This window comes from Schistocerca cancellata, chromosome 4 (assembly GCF_023864275.1).
Source record: "Schistocerca cancellata isolate TAMUIC-IGC-003103 chromosome 4, iqSchCanc2.1, whole genome shotgun sequence".
NCBI lineage: Eukaryota > Metazoa > Arthropoda > Insecta > Orthoptera > Acrididae > Schistocerca > Schistocerca cancellata.
In genome coordinates this window covers 466,893,096-466,913,988 of record NC_064629.1, presented here as the reverse complement: position 1 = coordinate 466,913,988, position 20,893 = coordinate 466,893,096, and the positions used below count along the sequence as shown (strand labels likewise).

At 46.0% G+C, this 20,893-nt stretch overlaps 1 protein-coding gene across 4 annotated transcripts in view; it reads right to left on the bottom strand.

Annotated features, from left to right (window-relative positions):
* The window catches only part of LOC126183505 (carbohydrate sulfotransferase 5-like), a 332,383-nt gene that overhangs the window by 139,795 nt on the left and 171,695 nt on the right, over positions 1 to 20,893 (bottom strand). The window contains exon 1 of one of the 4 annotated variants that reach the window (XM_049925550.1): positions 14,777 to 15,409. The exons of the other annotated variants lie outside the window; for them this stretch is intronic. Within the exon in view, the coding sequence (XP_049781507.1) occupies positions 14,777 to 14,904 (128 nt within the window). The 5' untranslated portion in view covers positions 14,905 to 15,409. Of the gene's footprint in view, positions 1 to 14,776; positions 15,410 to 20,893 lie in introns of those variants that run through there. 4 annotated transcript variants of the gene reach the window in all.

Genomic DNA, 20,893 nt, shown 5'->3' with positions numbered 1-20,893 from the left:
ACATTTACTTAACGGCCGGTAGTGTGTACGCGTGCAGAGTTACACTGACATCCGATCATATCTTCTGGGTGTTCACTATTTTGTCATGTAGTGTATATAAGAACGTTTATTCGCTGATCAATTTTTGTTAATTCTGTAACACAGTTTGCAATAAAATAACAATTCCTTTCAAATCTCAGAATCTCTAGCCCCATCTTGCACTATGATGACGCATATATACCAAACCCATTAAATACAAAATTCCCTATCGGAGGTTAATATAATTTCTACCACTCGATCGTAAATAGTATACTCTTTTCGCAGAATACAGGAAATAACCTGTGCTTTAAATATATAACACTGTCTCCTGCACACTACCGGCGGCACCGACCGACTCCTCGAGTTAGCGAGCTGCTCATACCTCCACGACATTCTTTTCAAATGCCGATGTTTTGGCCATTCAGCCTCTAGAACAGAAAGGCGCTATGTTTGGCCACGTCTTGCTCATGTTCACAGTACTACCGTAAAGTGCTGCTGCCTGTCGGCCCTTTCAGATGTTTGTTCCCCAGGGGGTACTAGGAAACACCAGCCTTTCTGTGTTGGGAAACACACTCTTCTTTGAACGTCCGCAGCTCGTGGTCGTGCGGTAGCGTTCTCGCTTCCCGCGCCCGGGTTTCCGGGTTCGATTCCCGGCGGGGTCAGGGATTTTCTCTGCCTCGTGATGACTGGGTGTTGTGTGATGCCCTTAGTTTAGTTAGGTTTAAGTAGTTCTAGGTTCTAGGGGACTGATGACCGTAGATGTTACGTCCCATAGTGCTCAGAGCCATTTTCTTCTTTGAAGGTCATCTAGTCGGGACAGGCCACCACGCGTTAGCCAGGTTAGTGGAATCCAGTAGTCTTCTTACGGCTGCAGATTAACCGCGGTGTTCCAGTCACTGTGCATCCGGCGCTGTCGCTCATTATAGCAGCCAGCACTCGCCGATAGTCGAGGCCAGCAAATGATCCGTTAAAGCATGATGTTTCACTACCAAGTAACATAGCTAGATGAAACTTGGACCATAATAAAAAGAGCAGTTACAATACAGAACAGAAGATAACTGAAAGAAATACGCAATGGGACAAACAGAAATGACACTTCTATTCAAATACAATAATTACACTGAAGTTACCGCGATTCATGATGTTCTCCTGCACATTAAAAAGTCGGGACACGTTTTTTTTTAATAGGGTGTGTTATGACCATGGACAGCAACACATGCTCACCAGTGTCCTCCCACGCTGACCACAAGGTTGGTAAGGGGTTTTGTGATAGATAGTTCAATTACTCCACCAACGCTGTTAACAACTGCTCGACGGACATTAGTGCATGTGGACGGTCTGCAATACATCTCCCTAACGCGTCCATTATGTGATCGATGGGATGTAAGTTGGGGGGAATGGGCAGGCCAGTCCATTCACTAAATATCCTCTCGTTCCAAGAGCTTCTTCACCTGCGCTGTTCGATGCAGTCGCACATTGTCTTCCATAACAATAAAGTCATGAGCGAATGTACCCCTGAAGAGACCAACATGCAGAAGTTCAGTGTAATAATAAGGTTGACTGCTGAGTGTACCGCATTTAAAGATTTGGAGGTACGTACGCCGGTGCTACATTATGATTCCTCACACCATAATACGTGGACCATCAAAACGACCATTTTCGACAATATTTCTGAGTGCATTACCTGTTCCCACCTCTCTAACGAAGTCAGTATTAGTGGATGGAGACCATGCGTGAAACGAATTAGGAACTGAAATCTCATCAATCGATCTGCCAGAAAATCCTAAGTGATTTTGATCTTATGTTAAACCAGTAAACGGATAAAAGTCAACTCTCTCGTCACTCTGTGAGCATAATGGCATCGAAACGGAAGATGACAGAAGGTGAAAATACTAACCTCATTTCCCCAAAATTGTTTGACTGCAGTTCCTCCTGTAAAACGTCGTACGAACGTCAAAATAACAGATATTGTAATAAGCGAAAACGGGACAGAAAAGCAACTGAAATCGCTCAACAGAGGAAAGGTCGCTAGCCCTGATGGGACACCTGCGCGATTCTAAATAGAGCTTGTGAACAAACTTGCTCCTCTACTAGTAGTGTACCGTAGGTCGCTGGAGGAGCAAAGCGAGCGTTTCTAGAGTTTGGAAAAAAAAGGCGGCCATTTCGGTTTCAAGAACGGGCATCGAATATATGCACAAAACTATAGATAATTTCACAGCAGGGAATATGGACCAATACTCACAGCTCTTAAGGTACGCATTTTAGAGTCCATGTTTGTTGCATATTTTTGTCTTGTTTTGGTCAAAACTACCACCTCTCAAACTACAGATTACATTTTTTAAACGTAGGAAGTTACATGAGGTTTTTCGTGGGTGATGCTGTTGCACACAGAGAAGCTACAATACTACAGAACTGTAGTGAAATGCAAACTGACCTGCAGAAGATTTGTGCAGGGATTGGCTGGGGCTGGCTCTGAGCACTATGGGACTTAACATCTATGGTCATCAGTCCCCTAGAACTTAGAACTACTTAAACCTAACTAACCTAAGGTCATCACACAACACCCAGTCATCACGAGGCAGAGAAAATCCCTGACCCCGCCGGGAATCGAACCCGGGAACCCGGGCGTGGGAAGCGAGAACGCTACCGCACGACCACGAGCTGCGGACAGGGATTGGCAGTGAACCCTCAAAATAAACAAATATACCATATTGCGCATAAATAGGTAGAATGAACCATTACAGTATGGCTATACGATCGCTGAACAATCGTTGTTGGAATTAACATCCATTAAATGTATAGACGTATGGGCACGGAGCGATTTACACTGGAACCACCATTTAAAAAAAAAAAAAAAACCTAGGTGCACTAAGGCAGATGCCAGACAGATATTCATTGAAAGAATATTCAGGAAATGTAGTCCACCCACGAAAGAGGTAGCTTCCAAAATTCTCCTTCGACCATTACTTGCTATTGCTCATCAGTTTGGAAGCCGTATCAGATAGGTCAGAGAGAACCGAAAGAGTAAAGCAGGTTGTATTAGTAGAGCTAAAGTGTCGCTGAGGTGCTCAGCCAACTCCAGTGACAGGCGCTACATGAGACGCATCGTGCAACATGGGGTCGTTTACTGTTAAAATCCCGAGAGCTTATGTCCCCTGAAAGGTCAACCAATCTATTGCAACCATCTACGTATGTCTCACGAAAACACCAAGAAGGTAAAATCAGGGAGATTCCAGTTCACATGGAGGCTTACCAACAATCGTTCTTCCCACGGATCAATCACGACTGGAACAGAAAAGGAGGAAGTGACTGTAGTACAAAAAGTACCGTCTGCCACACACGTGTTTTGTTGCTCTGTGTTGTATTGCCCATGAGGCATTATTTACAGATAGTTTCTCCATATTTGTCGAACAACGATGTTTGCTGTTTGATCATATTGGATGTTAATGAATGTGTTATCATCTTGATATGCCGTTCATCACAATTGCAACAAGATATAAGCTTACTGGAAAAATTACACTGGTCAGCTCCAGGCAGTGTCAGGCCAGCCCAGTCCTAGTGGGCTCTCTGGGCCAGGCGCCGAACACACTTAGGAACCATCGAGCCTCCAGTTCCTCGACGCCCATCTACCTGCCGCAAGTTGTAACTACGGGGAGCAGCCAGTGTCATCGTTGGACCTCGCCGAAATGTGGCCTCTTCTGTGTGGATATGTGTGAGCGTTGGCACTAGGCCGTTGCTGTGTTGTGCTAATGAACTTTCCATTTATTTGTGAATCCAGAACTTAACTTTGCTGTTCCGTTACTAAAAACTCTTGTGCAAAGTACTGTGAGTATTATCCATATTCTTGAAGTATGCGTCATTACTCAGAGAACATCATTAATATCCTAAGAAACTGACAAATCACAGATGGGACTTTGATTAGTGGGATTTGATCTGTGTCTCAGAACAAACCATTAGTCACCTCTAATCGAACGCATGAAATAAAGTGCATTATCATTCATTGTTTTGCTAACTACACGAATCAATGGAGGCAGATATTTCACAGGGCACGCATCAGAAAACAATCGGTTTCGTCACAGAATGCAGGTTGTCTGTTTGCGCATCTGACCTGCTGGTTCACTCAGAAGGAAACTGGACCACAGCATGCTACGTCATCGAGGCTCGCCCGCTAATCCGTGGCGTTCGTCACGCAGCCAACCACCAGGAACAACAGTTGCACCCCTGTCGCGAGTCTGCCAGTAAGGCTGCACGCGCCGATGCACACAGGTCGCCATCGGTTTACACATGAACTACGGCGGTTTATTTAGGCAGCTCCCCAAGCTTTAGAACTTCGGTTCATCTGCTGCATCGTTAAAATCATCATCTAGTACTCTGTGCACGAACTACCTGAGTGTTCAGCTGGATTCTGCTTTGGATTTACTGTTATTGGATTACTTGTATCGCCTGTGATCGTACTTGTGCTGCCAATAAAATAAGTGTTTGTTTCGTATTGACTCACTGTGCAGTAGTCACTACAACCAGTCGCCTTGGCGCTTCTCGAAAGGAACATGTTTCAACCATTTCTTTTTTCCAGCAATAGCACATGCACAATAAAAAAAGGTCTCATTACACCCACCCACTAAATAAACTAACTCCACGATCAGATCCAAAGGACCTCGCAATGCCGAACGGCTGCCTTGCCATCCTTTACAATTCTCAGCACACCGAGCTCTCGGCCGACGTCAGCTTTCCACACCTTGGTCCGTTACTTCTCGATAGCTACTGCTTCAGTTATCATCACGAGGCTGAGAGAACTCCTTTTGAGTCCTCCAACAAAGGAAAAACCTCTGGCAGTACCAGGAATTAAACCTGCCAGTTACACGCACCGACCACTCACATAGAACCTCTTGAGTGCGAGGCTTTTTTTTTTGTTTTGGTTTTTTTAGGGCGCAAAACTGCTATGGTCATTAGCGCCCGGTCCGGGACTTAAGAAACAGTAAAAAACCTAAAATGGAAACCAGCAGCAGTGGGAAAGAAAATCATAAAATTGGAGAAACTAAAAGCAGAAGGAAGGCTTAAAAATCCACTACACAAAGGGGTTGGTTGTCCCAAAAAAAACTTCAAATGGCTGACGTCAATTCACTGGCACTAATGAACTCTAGAACGCGATCGGCCGAGCAAGCGTCATCTGCTAAAATTGACGATATATCAGGCGACAGCTGTAGACGGGCGCGTAACGGATTAAAATAGGGGCACTCAATTAAAAGGTGTCTTACCGTCCACAGCTGAGAGCAGAGGGGACAGAGTGGGGGAGGATCGCCGCTTCAAAGATGTCGATGGCTAAAAAGACAGTGCCCTATCCGGAGTCTAGTTAAAATTACCTCCTCCCGACGACGCGTTCGGGAGGAAGAGGTCCAAGCACAAGGAAGAGTTTTCACGTCCCGCAACTTATTTTGGAGAAGTGTCGACCAATGCGCGTGCCATAAATGAACAACACGACGACAGAAAACGCTCCGTAGATCGGCGAAGGGAATATATTGAATAGCTGGCCGAAGAAGAGAGACTGCAGCCTTGGCTGCAATATCGGCCGCCTCATTGCCGCAGATACCAACGTGTCCCGGGAGCCAGAGGAACGCCACCGAGACGCCCCCCAGGTGGAGCAAGCGCAGACAGTCCTGAATCCGGTGGACCAGAGGGTGCACAGGGTAAAGAGCTTGGAGACTGAGGAGAGAGCTGAGAGAATCGGAGCAGATAACGTACTGTATCCGCCGATGGCGGCGGATGTAGTGGACAGCCTGGAGAACAGCGTAAAGCTCCGCAGTATAAACCGAACACTGGTCGGGAAGCCGAAAGTGATTTAGGGTGTCGCCAACAACATAGGCACTCCCTACACCTAACGATGTTTTCGAGCCGTCGGTGTAAATAAATGTGGCGTCCGTCATTTGTGCACATAGAGCAGCAAATGCACGACGATAAACAAGTGAAGGGGTACCATTCTTCGGAAATCGACAAAGGTCTCGGAGCAGGCAGATCCCGGGACGGAGCCAAGGCGGTGCTGTACCCCAAGTTGTCAAGAAGGTTTTAGGAAAGCGGAAGGAAAGAGAATGGAGCAATTGACGGAAGCGGACTCCCGGTGGTAGTAGGGAGGAGGGGCGGCCTGCATACCCTACATCAAAGGAGGCGTCGAAAAAAATGTCATGGGCTGGATTAGCAGGCATGGAAGACAGATGGCTAGCATAACGACTCAGAAGGACTGCTCGTCGATTGGACAGCGGAGGTTCAGCAGTCTCAGCATAAAGGCTTTCCACAGGGCTGGTGTAAAAAGCTCCAGACACTAAACGTAATCCACGGTGGTGGATAGAGTCGAGACGCCGAAGAATAGACGGCCGAGCAGAGGAGTAGACAATGCTTCCATAGTCCAATTTCGAGCGCACTAAGGCGCGATAGAGGCGGAGGAGGACCACTCGGTCCGCTCCCCAGGAGGTACCATTCAGGACACGGAGGGTGTTGAGGGATCGCAGACAGCGAGCCGAAAGATAGGAAACGTGGGAGGACCAGCACAGTTTTCTGTCAAACATAAGACCCAAGAATTTAGCGACGTCTGAAAACGGAAGGTTGACAGGACCTAGATGTAAGGAGGGCGGAAGAAACTCCTTACGTCGCCAAAAATTAACACAAACGGTCTTACTGGGAGAAAAACGGAAGCCGGTGTCGATGCTCCAAGAGTGGAGGCGATTGAGACATCCTTGAAGACGTCGTTCTAGAAGGCTGGTCCGTTGAGAGCTGTAGTAGATCGCAAAATCGTCCACAAAGAGGGAGCCCGAGACATCAGGAAGGAGACAATCCATAATTGGATTGATGGCAATGGCAAACAGTACAACACTCAGCACGGAGCCCTGGGGTACCCCGTTTTCTTGGGAGAAAGTACGGGAGAGAGCAGTGTTCACCCGCACCCTAAATGTGCGCTCTGCCATAAATTCGCGAAGAAAAAGGGGCAGCCGACCTCGAAAGCCCCAAGAGAACAGTGTGCGGAGGATACCTGTCCTCCAACAGGTATCGTATGCTCTCTCCAGATCAAAAAATATTGCTACTGTTTGGCGTTTCAGGGGAAAATTATTCATGATATAAGTGGAGAGAGCAACAAGATGGTCAACTGCAGAACGATGCTTTCGGAATCCGCATTGGGCAGGTGTTAAAAGACTGCGGGATTCCAGCCACCAAGCTAAACGGTAATTCACCATACGCTCCAAAACCTTACAGACACTACTTGTGAGAGAAATGGGGCGATAGCTGGAGGGGAAATGTTTGTCCTTTCCAGGTTTCGGAACAGGAACGACGATAGCTTCCCGCCATCGTCTGGGAAAAGTACTGTCGGTCCAAATTCGATTATAAAGGCGAAGAAGGTAACGCAGACTATGGGTTGATAAATGCAGCAACATTTGGACGTGGATACCATCCGGTCCTGGGGCGGAGGAGCGAGAAGAAGAGAGTGCATGTTGGAGTTCCCGCATGGAGAAAACAGTATTATAGCTTTCGCGATTTTGAGAGGAGAAAGCAAGAGGTCGCACTTCCGCTGCATGTTTCTTCGGGAGAAACGCTGGCGGGTAATTTGAAGAGCTCGAAATCTCAGCAAAGTGCTGACCCAATGAGTTATAAAGTGCGACGGGGTCCACTAACGTATCATGCGCGACAGTGAGCCCAGAGACCGGGGAGGAACTATGTGCGCCTGAGAACCGTCGAAGCCGACTCCAAACTTCCGAGGAGGGAGTGAAGGTGTTAAATGAGCTAATAAAGAATTTCCAGCTTGCCTTCTTGCTATCGCGGATGACACGACGGCATCGCGCTCGGAACTGCTTATAGCGGATACAGTTGGCCAAAGTAGGATGGTGGCGGAAAACGCGGAGAGCACGTCGCCGCTCACGTATTGCGTCACGGCATGCTTCGTTCCGCCAAGGAACTGGGGGGCGCCGGGGCAATTCGGAGGTGCGTGGTATTGAACGTTCCGCAGCTGTAAGAATAACGTCGGTAACGTGTGTGACCTCATCGTCGACGCTGGGAAAGTGACGGTCATCGAATGTCGCTAGAGACGAAAAAAGTGTCCAGTCGGCCTGGGTAAACTTCCAGCGTCTCGGACGCATATATGGCAGTTGACGCTGCAGTCTAAGGACACATGGAAAGTGGTCACTCGAGTGTGTATCATCAAGGGCGAACCATTCGAAGCGCCGAGCCAGCGGAACAGTACCGACCGCAAGGTCCAAATGAGATAAATTTGTCGTGGAGGCAGACAAAAATGTAGGGACCCCAGTGTTGAGGCAAACTAGATCCGCTTGGTGGAAGACGTCTAGCAATATGGAGCCACGTGGACAAGGATGTGGAGATCCCCAAAGCGGGTGGTGGGCATTGAAGTCCCCAACCAGCAAATAGGGAGGTGGAAGCTGACCAAGAAGATGAAGGAGATCAGCTCGTGCCATTGGTGTGGACGATGGAATGTATACAGTACAAAGAGAGAACGTGTATCCAGAAAGGGAAAGACGGACGGCGACAGCTTGGAAGGAAGTGTTTAAGTGGATTGGGTGATAATGGAGAGTATCATGGAGAAGAATCATGAGTCCTCCATGGGCTGGAGTGCCTTCAACAGAGGGGAGATCATATCGGACAGACTGAAAATGAGGGAGAACAAAGCGGTCATCGGGACGCAGCTTTGTTTCCTGAAGACAGAAGATGACCGGCAAGTAGGATCGTAAGAGGATCGACAATTCATCACGATTGGCTCGAATGCCGCCGATATTCCAGTGGATAATGGACATAGGGTGAACAGAAAATGGAGGAATGTGACCAAGGGTGCTGTCAACTCAACGACTGCTCAGAGCTTGCGACCGACAGCATGGAATGGCATTCAGCCGAAGGCAGAAGATCCTGATCCATAGGTTGTTCAGGAGCAGCTCCCGCCACCAGCGATCGGCCGGTTGATCGGCCGCCAGCAGTGCGCCTCGGCGACACAGAAGACGGCCGAGGGCGATTTCCGCCAGGTGGTGCTGTAGATGGGACACGCCTTGGCGGAGAAGGAGATGAACTGGGTTTCTTTGTAGCCTTCTTGGAAGTATGATGTTTAGATGAAGGAGGAACCGATGGTTGGGAAGTTGGGGTACGTAAAAAATCTTCACGAGTATGCTCTTTTTTTGAAGTTTTGGTGTCTGACTTTTGGGCTCGAGATTTAGGAGAACCCGACGAAGGGTGAGCCAGAGAGTGGGCAGGCGAAAGTGGTGAGGTTGAACGGGCGATCTTTGCACTGGCCGATCTGACAACCGTGGCACTAAAGGTGAGGTCGCAAGTCTGCATGGCCGCCTCCTTTGTTGGCCGAGGAGAAGCAAGGACAGTGCTGTATTTTCCTGACGGAGGCACGGTGGGCTGTCGACTGGCGAATAATTTTCGGGCAGCAAAGGTCGACACCTTTTCCTTCACTCTGATTTCCTGGATGAGCTTTTCGTCCTTAAAAACGGGGCAATCTCGAGAGGAAGCAGCGTGGTCACCCATACAGTGGATGCAGCGAGGGGATGGAGGTGGACAAGCACCCTCGTGGGCATCCTTGCCACACGTAACACATTTGGCTGGATTGGAACAGGACTGGCTGGTGTGATTGAACCGCTGACAACGATAGCAACGCGTAGGGTTTGGGACGTAAGGGCGAACGGAAATTATCTCTTAGCCTGCTTTGATTTTGGATGGGAGTTGAACTTTGTCAAATGTCAAAAAGACAGTGCGGGTGGGAATGATGTTCGTGTCAACCCTTTTCATAACTCTATGAACAGCCGTTACGCCCTGGTCAGACAGGTAGTGCTGAATTTCGTCGTCAGACAATCCATCGAGGGAGCGTGTATAAACGACTCCACGCGAGGAATTTAAAGTGCAGTGCGCTTCAACCCGGACAGGGAAGGTGTGGAGCAGTGAAGTACGCAGCAATTTTTGTGCCTGGAGGGCACTGACTGTTTCTAACAACATGGTGCCATTTCGTAATCTGGAACAAGACTTTACAGGACCTGCAATTGCGTCGACACCTTTTTGAATAATGAAAGGGTTGACCATGGAGAAGTCGTGACCTTCGTCAGACCGAGAAACAACAAGGAACTGTGGCAACGATGGAAGAACTGTCTGTGGCTGAGACTCAGTGAACTTACGCTTGTGAGCAGACATAGTGGAAGGTGAGGAAACCATTGCGGAAGAATCCCCCATGATTACCGGCGTCTCCGATGGCGCGCTCCTCCCTTGTGGGGGCCCTCTCTGAGGGCACTCCCGCCTTAGGTGATTGTTCACACCTCAGGTCACACCTCCCGACAAACGGACGGAGGGACCAATCGGCACTTTCGGAAGGTATCAGCTCGGGTAATCACCCCTCCCTGGGCCTGGCCGTTACCAGGGGGTACGTACGTGTCCTACTTGTCTACCCGGGGCGGGGAATTACGCGTTACCCCGTCACCGGCTACGCACAAGGATGCGTGGGTCGGCCTTCAGACACGCACAGGGATGAAAAAAGAGAAAGGGAAAGGTAAGAAGAGAGGTCTCAAACGCCGCAGCGGAGAAAAGGGTAAGGAGAAGAGGTAAGGAAAAGAGAAGGACAAAGGAAGGAAGAAGACATACAAGCAAAGAGGGCGAATAATGCGTTACATTTACGAGCGTCCGTCTCCGGACGTAGGCACAAACCATACTCCCAGATTGGGAGAAAGGGAAGGAAAGAGCCAGAGGTGACGGGAGGAGGGGCGAAGATGGGGGATGGGGAAGGATGCGGAAAGGGAAGGTATGCAGCCCGGAAAGGAAGGAAGGCCACATTAGCTCGGGGTCCCGTGCTCGCTACGCACGTATCCACAAAAGAGCTGTGGACCCCCTGGGGGGGAGTGCGAGGCTGCAAGAGACCAATGATGTTTAAGGCATTCGACGCGCCGCATATTGTCTACCTTGCTACCACAGTATTGGCTACTAATGACAACAGGGGGCAGAACTGCAGGAATCCAATGGTTCCGCACAGTATGTGGCTACGGAGCGTAACTGAACAGATTAGTCGACGGGCTCCTCACAGCTGTGCTGCAGTGCTGGTGGTGTTGATACAAAGCAGAGCAATGGCAACGATAAACAAAGCAAACATTGCATTATATCTACAACGACAGTTACCGAAGTTGACATTTCGTCAGAAGGGACCCAAGGAATTTCGCAGAGTGAGAGACAAGCAGCAGATGGAATATTAGCGTTTCTGCAAGATGTGTCAGTATAATGTGTGGTGTCGTAAACGCTTGACTGTGCGGACAATGTACATGAGTAGAACAATGATGACAATTCGTGCTTAGCAAGTGAAAGTGATACTGAAACAGTTGTCGAGGCATGTAGTTCATCATCCTGTCGGCTAGAGAGCCATAAATTCCATTTTCAGTGAAACGTAGTAAAGGACAATCGTTTCCAGAGAACGAGTACTAAACGTAATTCCGTACATGGAAGAACATCCGCAGCATAGTAAAAAAGAAGTTATGAACAGATTTCTAAAAAGTCCGCAGCTTTGTGACCGTGTAGGACAAGGTACACTTGCTACAAAAACTGGTGTTTGCGCGTTTCAACGATACTCGACACAATTTACAGGATGTGTAAGATAGTGACCTACTACGTTATGCACACTACACTGTGCGTGGCATACATTAAAGTGATTTCAAAGGAAGCAGTGGATGGTTGCAGAACTTCAAACAGTGCTACAGACACGGAAAACGTAAGACAACGAAATTTCCAACAAAGTGTCAACTTGACGATGCACAGCAAACTGCAGAATCGGCCCGAATATTTGTAGAGGAGATAAACAAACTTATCCCATTGTTCAGTAAGGAATTTGTTTTCAACTCCGACCAGTCGGGATTTGACAAGGAAATGCATATGAAAGGAACCCTGGAAATTAGAGGTATTAAGAGAGTCGTATCAGGATCCACTTACATCAATGCCTTAACGCATTCGCATACAATTATGCCGACCGTTAATCTCGATGATAAATTGGCTGGAAAGTTATTTATTATGCTGCGAGAAGTTGGAGGTGCTCTGCTCCCTACGATTCTTTCTCGCGTGCGTGATCTTGCAAGGGCAGTACGGAATATTTACGTCACAGCAAGCAAGAGTGGGAAAATGAGCGTAAGAGAACTACAACTACGGTATGAGCACTACTTTTTTCCAATAGCTGGTCAAAATAACTTGCTATCGCTTGATTCCTGATATGAATATAAAAACCATACTCCTTTATAACACTAGGCGCTCAGTCCGGAACCGCGCGACTGCTACGGTCGCAGGATCGAATCCTGCCTCGGGCATGCATGTGTGTGATGTCTTTAGGTTAGTTAGGTTTAAGTAGTTCTAAGTTCTAGGGGACTGATGACCACGGATGTTAAGTCCCATAGTGCTCAGAGCCATTTGAACCATTTTTTTCCTTTATAACATATTATCCCCCCTGAAATGTGTGTGACATTACAATTCATACCAACTGGAACCACTGGACGAATTCAGCCTCGGGATGCTTGTTTTTTCTGTGACTATAAAACATATTATTGCACTGTCTGCAGTTACGCCTTGAAGGATAGCCATTTTCACGTTAAGCTCCACGACAGACTGTTTCGCATTCGCTTGCATGCCATCACATTTCATCAGTTCTCTTCACCCTATTACACCAGTATGATTCTGTATGCAACCTTTAAGAGTGGATACCTAGCCGAACATCCTGCACGGTTTGTAACTCCCGAGGAGTTTGCCTTCGATCTTGATCGTACGACCCTTTGAGTCACTGCGGCGCCCCATTTAATACTCTGTACTCATGGTGCAAGTTAATGCTTTGTTTTGAACATTTCTTGAATGTCGACGATGTCCATATTGTGGAGTATAATACATACTCCCCATAGAAATTTCATCTCTGTACCTCCCCAACACTCATTTTTCTGTTACCCTCCTGACGCACGTGGTGAGTCTTTAGCAGCAAATATTTTTTCTGTCACAATTATTAACACATCAGTTTCAAATGAGCCTTATTAAAGATTTAACTTGCGACCTCGCACTCAGTGTGCTCCTTTTCAGCTACGGAGGCGCACAACAATCACCAAACTACTTCCGATGTGAGACCCTAGAAGAAAGGTATGGCTGGGCGGGTGGTAGGGGTGGCGACCCTCCACTGCACATCGTAAGGTAGCTTTTGGAATACGGACTTGGATCCTACATTTATAACAAGCCAGTCATGCAAGCTCCGAAAGGGTTGCCAGTCAGAATATACATGCACCATGTTGTGAGAAACAAGGAAAATAATCATTACTAGCCAGGCGGGATTAGCCGAGCGGTCTCAGGCGCTGCAGTCATGGGCTGTGCGGCTGCTCCCGGCGGAGGTTCGAGTCCTCCTTCGGGCATGGGTGTGTGTGTGTTTGTCCTTAGGATAATTTAGGTTAAGTAGTGTGTAAGCTTAGGAACTGATGACCTTAGTAGTTAAGTCCCATAAGGTTTCACACATATTTGAACATTTTTTGAATCATTACTAGCTGTTAACGGTAGCTATGATGAGTAACGGTAAGTAAGTAATCTATTTTACCCGCAATACCGTCAGCATGTTACACGTCTGCCTGTTCGCGTACGTGTACCATCATGCACCCCTCCCCACCCTTCCAACTACCCCAACACACGACGACGTCTAATGCATACAGCGTTGCGGCGCATGCGGACGTGAATGGGCACGTGTGCGCATCTATGTATTGTGCTGCTGAAGTAGCTATACATTATACAGAGTGTACATTATGCAACAAATTTAGTAATTGTTTAACATGGTTTGTGTTCACTGATGTAAAAAAAAAAAAGTGTTCCATGCCGTTTTTCAGACTTTTAAGTGTCGACTTTACTTTATTCATTTATTTATTTATTTTTACTTTATAAAGTAACCTACGTTCTTTCTCAGGGTTCAAGCTGTCTTCACAACAAGTATCACAGAAATTTATTCAGCGGTTTAGTCATGAAAACGTAACAGAGTTACTTTCGCACGTATTATATTGCAGTGTAGAAGTGTGGATTAAACACGTTAAGGATTGCATAACCATTCTATTCATTATGTTGAAGAATCATATTATGTACAACACATCAATCAATAAAAGCATTTTCACAAATATAAGTTATGATTTTTTTTGTGATTCGATTTTTATGAAATAAAGCCTATACGGTGCTCCAGGCTAAACTTATGTCACTTGTGAAAACCCCTGAAAATTCGTCAAGTGGTTTTGGATATCAGCGTGTCCCGACAGACGAACAGACAGACACGACAGTTTTACAGTAATATTATTAGCATAAAAGTGTAAATAGGTTGAAAAAATAATTCTTTTTTCTTAAGACGTCGAGAAATTCTATTTGTATAAGTTTTCTGTACAATGATCACACAAGAGCAGGTTAAAAGTGCTTCCACAAAATTTCAATATGTGTTGTGCAACAGCAGCGGCAATAAATAATAATTCAAAAACTGAGTCACGAGGCTGTCCTGCAGTTTTCGCTAGCTGGACGGCAATGGATGAACTCAGTCGCTGCCAATTTAATACTTGCAACCTAGAATTTGAATATGGATGTTTCTGAAACACACTACATTATCAAGGTAGGATATCTATCCTTCCTTGAGCGTTGTGAGAAGTCGTGGGGATGTCTGAGATGAATTACTGTGCAGTATGCGGCTGTGGTTGTACTGCTACGGAGAACTGCCAAAATGAAAGAAATGGATGGGATGAAACTTGTTGATGGCACATACCTCTCGATCTTGAATAGCACCCAGCAGGCGACGAATGTTGGAAGGACCAGCATTAACTGTGGTTTAGGCCTTATGATATAAGGAACAGTTGAGAGGTGTAGGATTTCTGTGCGACACTGTCCATTCATTTGGTAATCAAGGCACAGTGCGTCACCCCCTTCATTATCCTTGGTGGCCACACAGCTATTATAACTTAAATCCGCATTCAGGCCTATGGAACACGTGCTGCGGACTGATGTCTGTGGCTGTTACTGGACGTCAGCAAAGAGTAACATGTGGTTAGCACAACGCTCTGTTAGTCATTACAGTACAGTTTACCAAACCTGAGGCCTAAATTTAGGTCCTCCACTGTCACCACAACGCAAAGTACACCCAAAGCCAGTCCTCATAAGACGTAAAACTCACTGACGCTACCGTGAATCGAAGCTGTGTCCTACGCCTGGCATGCGGACGGCCAAACCGTTGAGTTAAGGATGCGATCACAAATCAAAGGAGGTGAAAGCTTCACCCTGGATTCGAATCTGTTACCACAAACCCGCGTGTCGCTGCAATGACGCTGGATAACGACCTCGGTTAAGTAGGTGCGAGAAGACTGAGCTGGCGTAAAATTAATCAGCAACCAAGAACTGTTTCGCCCCGGCAAAGTCTTCCATTACGAAAACGAACATTTCCTAACACACCCCAGATTACTGAGACACTGACGGCACTGCAAGCTAGACGGGTCTGGTCTGATGACGGAGTGGCTCCCGACCCGCCCGCAAGCCGCAGGAGACGGGTCCATTACAGTGGCTGCCACCTGCAGACGAGCTGGCGATCGCGCGGGAACCAGTTGGCGCAGGGCTTCTCTCCCATCCGGGCTGACCGGTCAGCGACTCGCGGCTCCGGGAATCAGAACCGAGGCAAGGCGGCTACCAGCTGTGCGCCCGCTTTTTGCCGCAGCCACCACCATATAACGCTATACGAGCCACTCGTTCCTCTCGGTTTTCTCTCGCATATGGCCGGTGATGGGGACGGCAGGTGTCCCAGCGGCTTTGACAACAGCCCCTTCCGTGTTCTGTCTCGGCATGGCTGCAACTGTTGAAAGCCCAGCCTGTGGGTTACAACGACTAGCTGCTGACAATTAACATAAACAAGTACAACATCTCCTGTATACTTTACTGGTCTAGCACTCCTTCCTCTAGGAGCGCTAGGACAGCACAGTATACAGAACGGCTTCCGTGAAGTTTACAGAGTAGTACAAAGGACTAGCAGAATTGAAGCTGAAAGGGCGGATTGTGAGTCGTGCCTGGATGTTCAGTCGGTAAGTGATTTGTCCGTGAAAGGCAAGATTCCAATATCGATTTCGGATCCGGCATGTATCTTTCATTTGCTAGATAGTTTCAATTCTTGTGTATTGTTCACCGGTTGGGACTCTTACCAAGATGGGTTAACGGAAGTGGTGTATAAGATTTAAAGCGTGGAAGCGACAGAGAGAACTTCATCAAACTCCAGTGTGAGACGTTACAACAAAGGCACTGCGCGTCTTGGAAAGCGTCAGTCTCAAAATCAGGCATTGTGGAACACGTGCTGCGGACTGATGTCTGTGGGTGTTACTGAACGTCAGCAAAGAGTAACATGTGGTTAGCACACCGCTCTGTTGGTCATTACAGTACAGTGTACCAAACTTGAGGCCTTCATTTAGGTCCTCCACTGTCACCACAACGCAAAGAACACCCAAAGCCAGTCCTTCTAAGACGCAAAAATCATTGACGCTACCGTGAATCGACGCTGTGTTCTCAAGAAATACATTGCTCCCTCTAATGCAAAGGGTGGTACATACTTGTCGAATCGCCTTTTTAAAACTAACGCAGGTGGATAAAACAAATTTAAAGTCAAGACTAAGGGTGAGACAAACGAAAAACAGATCGAGGGAATAAATTAAGTAAGTAAGCTGTTTACTACTTCACCTAAACTGTTAACACATGTATCCCAATATGAGACAAGAAGGCCAATGCCTTCATGCAAAAATGATTACCGTTGGCTATGGAACCATGATTGTACCCAGGCGTGCTCCTTTTCGTCCGAACGAAATCGACGGTAAGGAACGTTTATCTTCAGAGCTCCAAAAATATGGAAATCGCATGGGGAGAGATCGGGACTGTATGGAGGATGTGTAAGGGCTTCCCATAGAAAGTCTGTAGATTTTGATTACCATGAGCTACGTTGCCATTCGGTGTGCGCTGTGTATGTCCATAACACGATAAATATGACTTTCAGACCACTGGTTCTCTATCTCAATATAATCGGTTGTGGTCCCACTATCACCTGTTTTAATTTGACCCAAAAGGTGTGAGACACCCAGCTGACATACACGAAACTGCGTTACCAACGTCCGCGCCATGCTCGTTCTACAGTCTGTCTCGTTTTCATTTCACTGCTCCTTACAGTATGACAGAGGAGAATGGGAAAACCTGTGAGGCTATGTTATTAACATGGCGGCCATTTTAGAGGACATCTAAGTAGCTAAAAATCTGTTTGTCATCTCCTACCAATTACTGTTGCATGATTGGACTTAATTTGTGATGTTATAAGGCATGAAATCTCAGTATATGTCAGCGATTATTTTCTTCACCGTCAACAGAATACGTTTTTCTTTGGTTCTTGATTTATGTCCAATTCCACGTCATTTACTTAATTCGTAATAGCATTGGTCTTGCAATTTTGAATAGCACTTTTTGGTGAGTTTAGCAAGAGAGTAGACGGTATCTGAGCTAGGATAGGAGTCAGCAACAAATAACAGTTTCATGGAAGGCGGTTAGTTCGAGATAACTAATCACGATTTACTACAAAATAAAATTCAAAGCTATAGTAAAACTGTAGTTTTTAATCTCCAAACACACTAATGCTGCGACTATACGCTAGGTACCTCTCACCTATAACGTAATGAACTGAGAGCGTAGTTTGTATGGGATTTGTACATATTATTTTGCTGTCAGGTAGGTAACGTTCAGATACATGCAAACACTTTCTGTATTCTATCTGTCTCTGACGCTTACTAGTACGAAAGAAAAACATCTTGAATTAAAAGTGCAACAATATTGGAAGCTTTTAAACCCCGGAGCCTTCCGGCATTTTCAGTTGGTAGAAGAACAACAGTGAACGGCTATACAGTTTAAAGATTTCACGACAGAAGACACTGGGCACACTTGCTACTATTCAATATCAATTGCGTGTTCTGGTTATATTCAAACTAATGCTAAATTGTTCCCCATGTTTCTATGTATCGTATAAATTTCATTTTATTTGTTTCCGAGTTTTAACTATTTGTCTGTGTTGCGTTTCTGAGCCGAAGGCTGAGAACCAGCCTAGAATTTGGCTACACGAGTGTGGAAAACTGCCCAAAAGCCATACTCGGGCTGCCTGGTGTAACTGACCTACAATCGGTAATCTGGCACGAATCTCTTTCACCTCCCTGTCTTTCAAGCCAGCCTATTTCGATTTAAAGCTATACGAATAGGTCAAGTCCAAAGTAGTCTGTGATAGAACAATCTGTTGTAAAGATACGTTTCCGACCATTTCTCATCTGTGCGTTACCAGTGAGAGATAGGAACTTCTGGTTTATCAAGTCTTGCAAATGGACTGCGTTTGACGAGCCTATTTCCCATGTTCGCCGCTGGCGACGATAAGCGTCCACAGCTCTGTCCTATATACAGTACGGAACATTGCTATATGGCGTGGGCAAACACATTTCTAGCGACAGTAAAGCGTGACAAACGGCCGTTCTTCAGCAGAGCACAACAGAGCGGCGGTAGGAGTCTGTCGATTCAGAATCGATCATACATACCGTGCCAGGCAATGACGCAAACCCACTTGCAAACGGACGCTGCCTACGCGGAATTTCGGCACACATAGAACTATGACGCGAATGACAAATGCTGAATATTGCCTGACTCAGACTTTCTGTGCATTACATCTATTCGCTTGTTTTCGGGTGCTGTCATACGAAAGAGCAACAGAAAAGTTAACAACGGGCGTAGTGTTGAAGGAAGATTGAATAATTCAACTGAATAATTCACGTACGGTCAAATGGATGGGTATAACTGAGATGTACAGAGATACCAAGAATGTTGCGCTAACCTACAATCAACAGCGGCTTCTTGGAGTAGCCTCGACCACATACGACAGAACGTATCGGAATTCCTCCCAAGGTCCGAAGATTTTTCTACTCCGTGATCTAGGAGCAATAATGGTCATTTCTCATATCTCACGTTTTTGAAACGATGTTGCAATAACTTCTTGTTGTGTAACCAAATTTTCTTTCCCTTAAGAAACGTAGGTGTCTAGATTAACTTCTCATCACGTGAAATAATGTTTTAACGGTGGCTATGAAAAAATTACGAAAAAGTTAAAAGGACATACAAAATAGCTGCAGTTTTATAAAAATATGCAGGTTAATGAAAAGCCGCTCCAATCGCTTTTCATTAATTGAATACACAGTTGCGGAATCAGCACCCTTCGCACGTGGGGAACCAAAGAATATTCATGCCAATGATTCTGCCTTTGCGATGGGTCTCATGAAATGTATTTCTTTTTTACTAAGACACAGAAATTTATTGAAGAGTGGTCTTCTATTCTCTATCAATTTGACAGTTTCAAATTTTCGCTGACATTCACATCTAGTTTCCAAATCACGTTGGCATAGACTCAGGTTAAGCATGGTAAGGATTCCTCGTGCTGAAGCACCGTTCGATGCTAACATTATACTGATGTTTAAGTAGTATTTTGCACCTTATGTCACAGCTGCACATGATTATACCTAGCTGTGTACTGCAAGAACTAGGACATATATGTAAATATACAGGCAATACGCAGTAATTTTCCCACGATAGCACTTCTCTGTAGACTGCAAAATTCCCAGTCAAAAATCCGAGAGATCAACTGACACTGTTTGCTATTACTACTCACATTGCGCGTGTTGTTATAAGGGCACACATAATTATTAGAGGTTCAGTAGCTGCATCAGTGTGTAACGTGAGAAGGGAGTCTCTGTTAAGCAGCTCTTCATAACTGTTTCTGTTTACTTTCAACGCAGTTGAAAATAAATTAAAAATTTACGCTTACAGCAACAATAGCACAGGATGAATTTTCTTTTCATATTATAGAATTTTACACTGGATCCCACACAAATCTCAGCGCCATAAATCTATCGATAGATTGTCTTCGACCATAATTCCATTACCTTGTGTAGCCTCCTCTGGCTACAACGAAGTCCTGCAGTATTGCATAGTAACGATAGCAAGACGAGTCGGCTATACCGTTACTTCCACCTGTTGACGCGAATGGTCAGGTGGAGTCATGGATAAAGTAGATGGGACCAGACGCCGACTAATAATGCCCCACATGGACTACAGAGGGGCCAGTTCTAGTCATTGTCCTGGAGAGTGATACTATCTCCCTGGTGTTGCAGGAACGGCAACAGAATGGTTTATTTGATGTTATGTAACCTACAGTGTTCAGTTTCCTCTCAAAAAACCCCAGACTTGCACAGTCATTGGAGACAATGGTGTTTTAATTATGTGCACTGACTTCGCGTGGGTTTGAGGGGGGACTTGGTGACAGTGGCAGATATGGATAGTGCAAAAATCTCAGGAATTTTTCTTCTGTTTATTTTTTTTTGTTTTGCAGTGTTTTATACCGTCTCCAAAGTAATCACTTCATTATCAAACTGGTATACGTACACCACAATTCCGAAATACACATCGAGGTTGAGGCGCAGACTAATTAAATCCGTTGGCAATTTCCAAGAAAAGCTGCCATCAAAGTCGTGGCCTGCTTGCGAGCGATATATATCGAACAGTCGACTCTCGATGCGGTTAATACGGATATTGTTTTCTGCTTTGACAACGGAACGTCGCGCAAGAGTAGTAAAACGTGGTATGAGAGTAAATATTTCTGTTTTTATATTTTCACAACTTACGACTATCTGGTAAATCTCTCTCCTGCGAGACTCTCCCAATTTTCCTAAAAGATGTGTAAGACATGTATCATGGATACAGCAAAAAATGATTGGTGCCTACACCAGACACAGTATTGTGCACGACGACGATATATCTGATGAGTAAAGTAAACGCTATTATT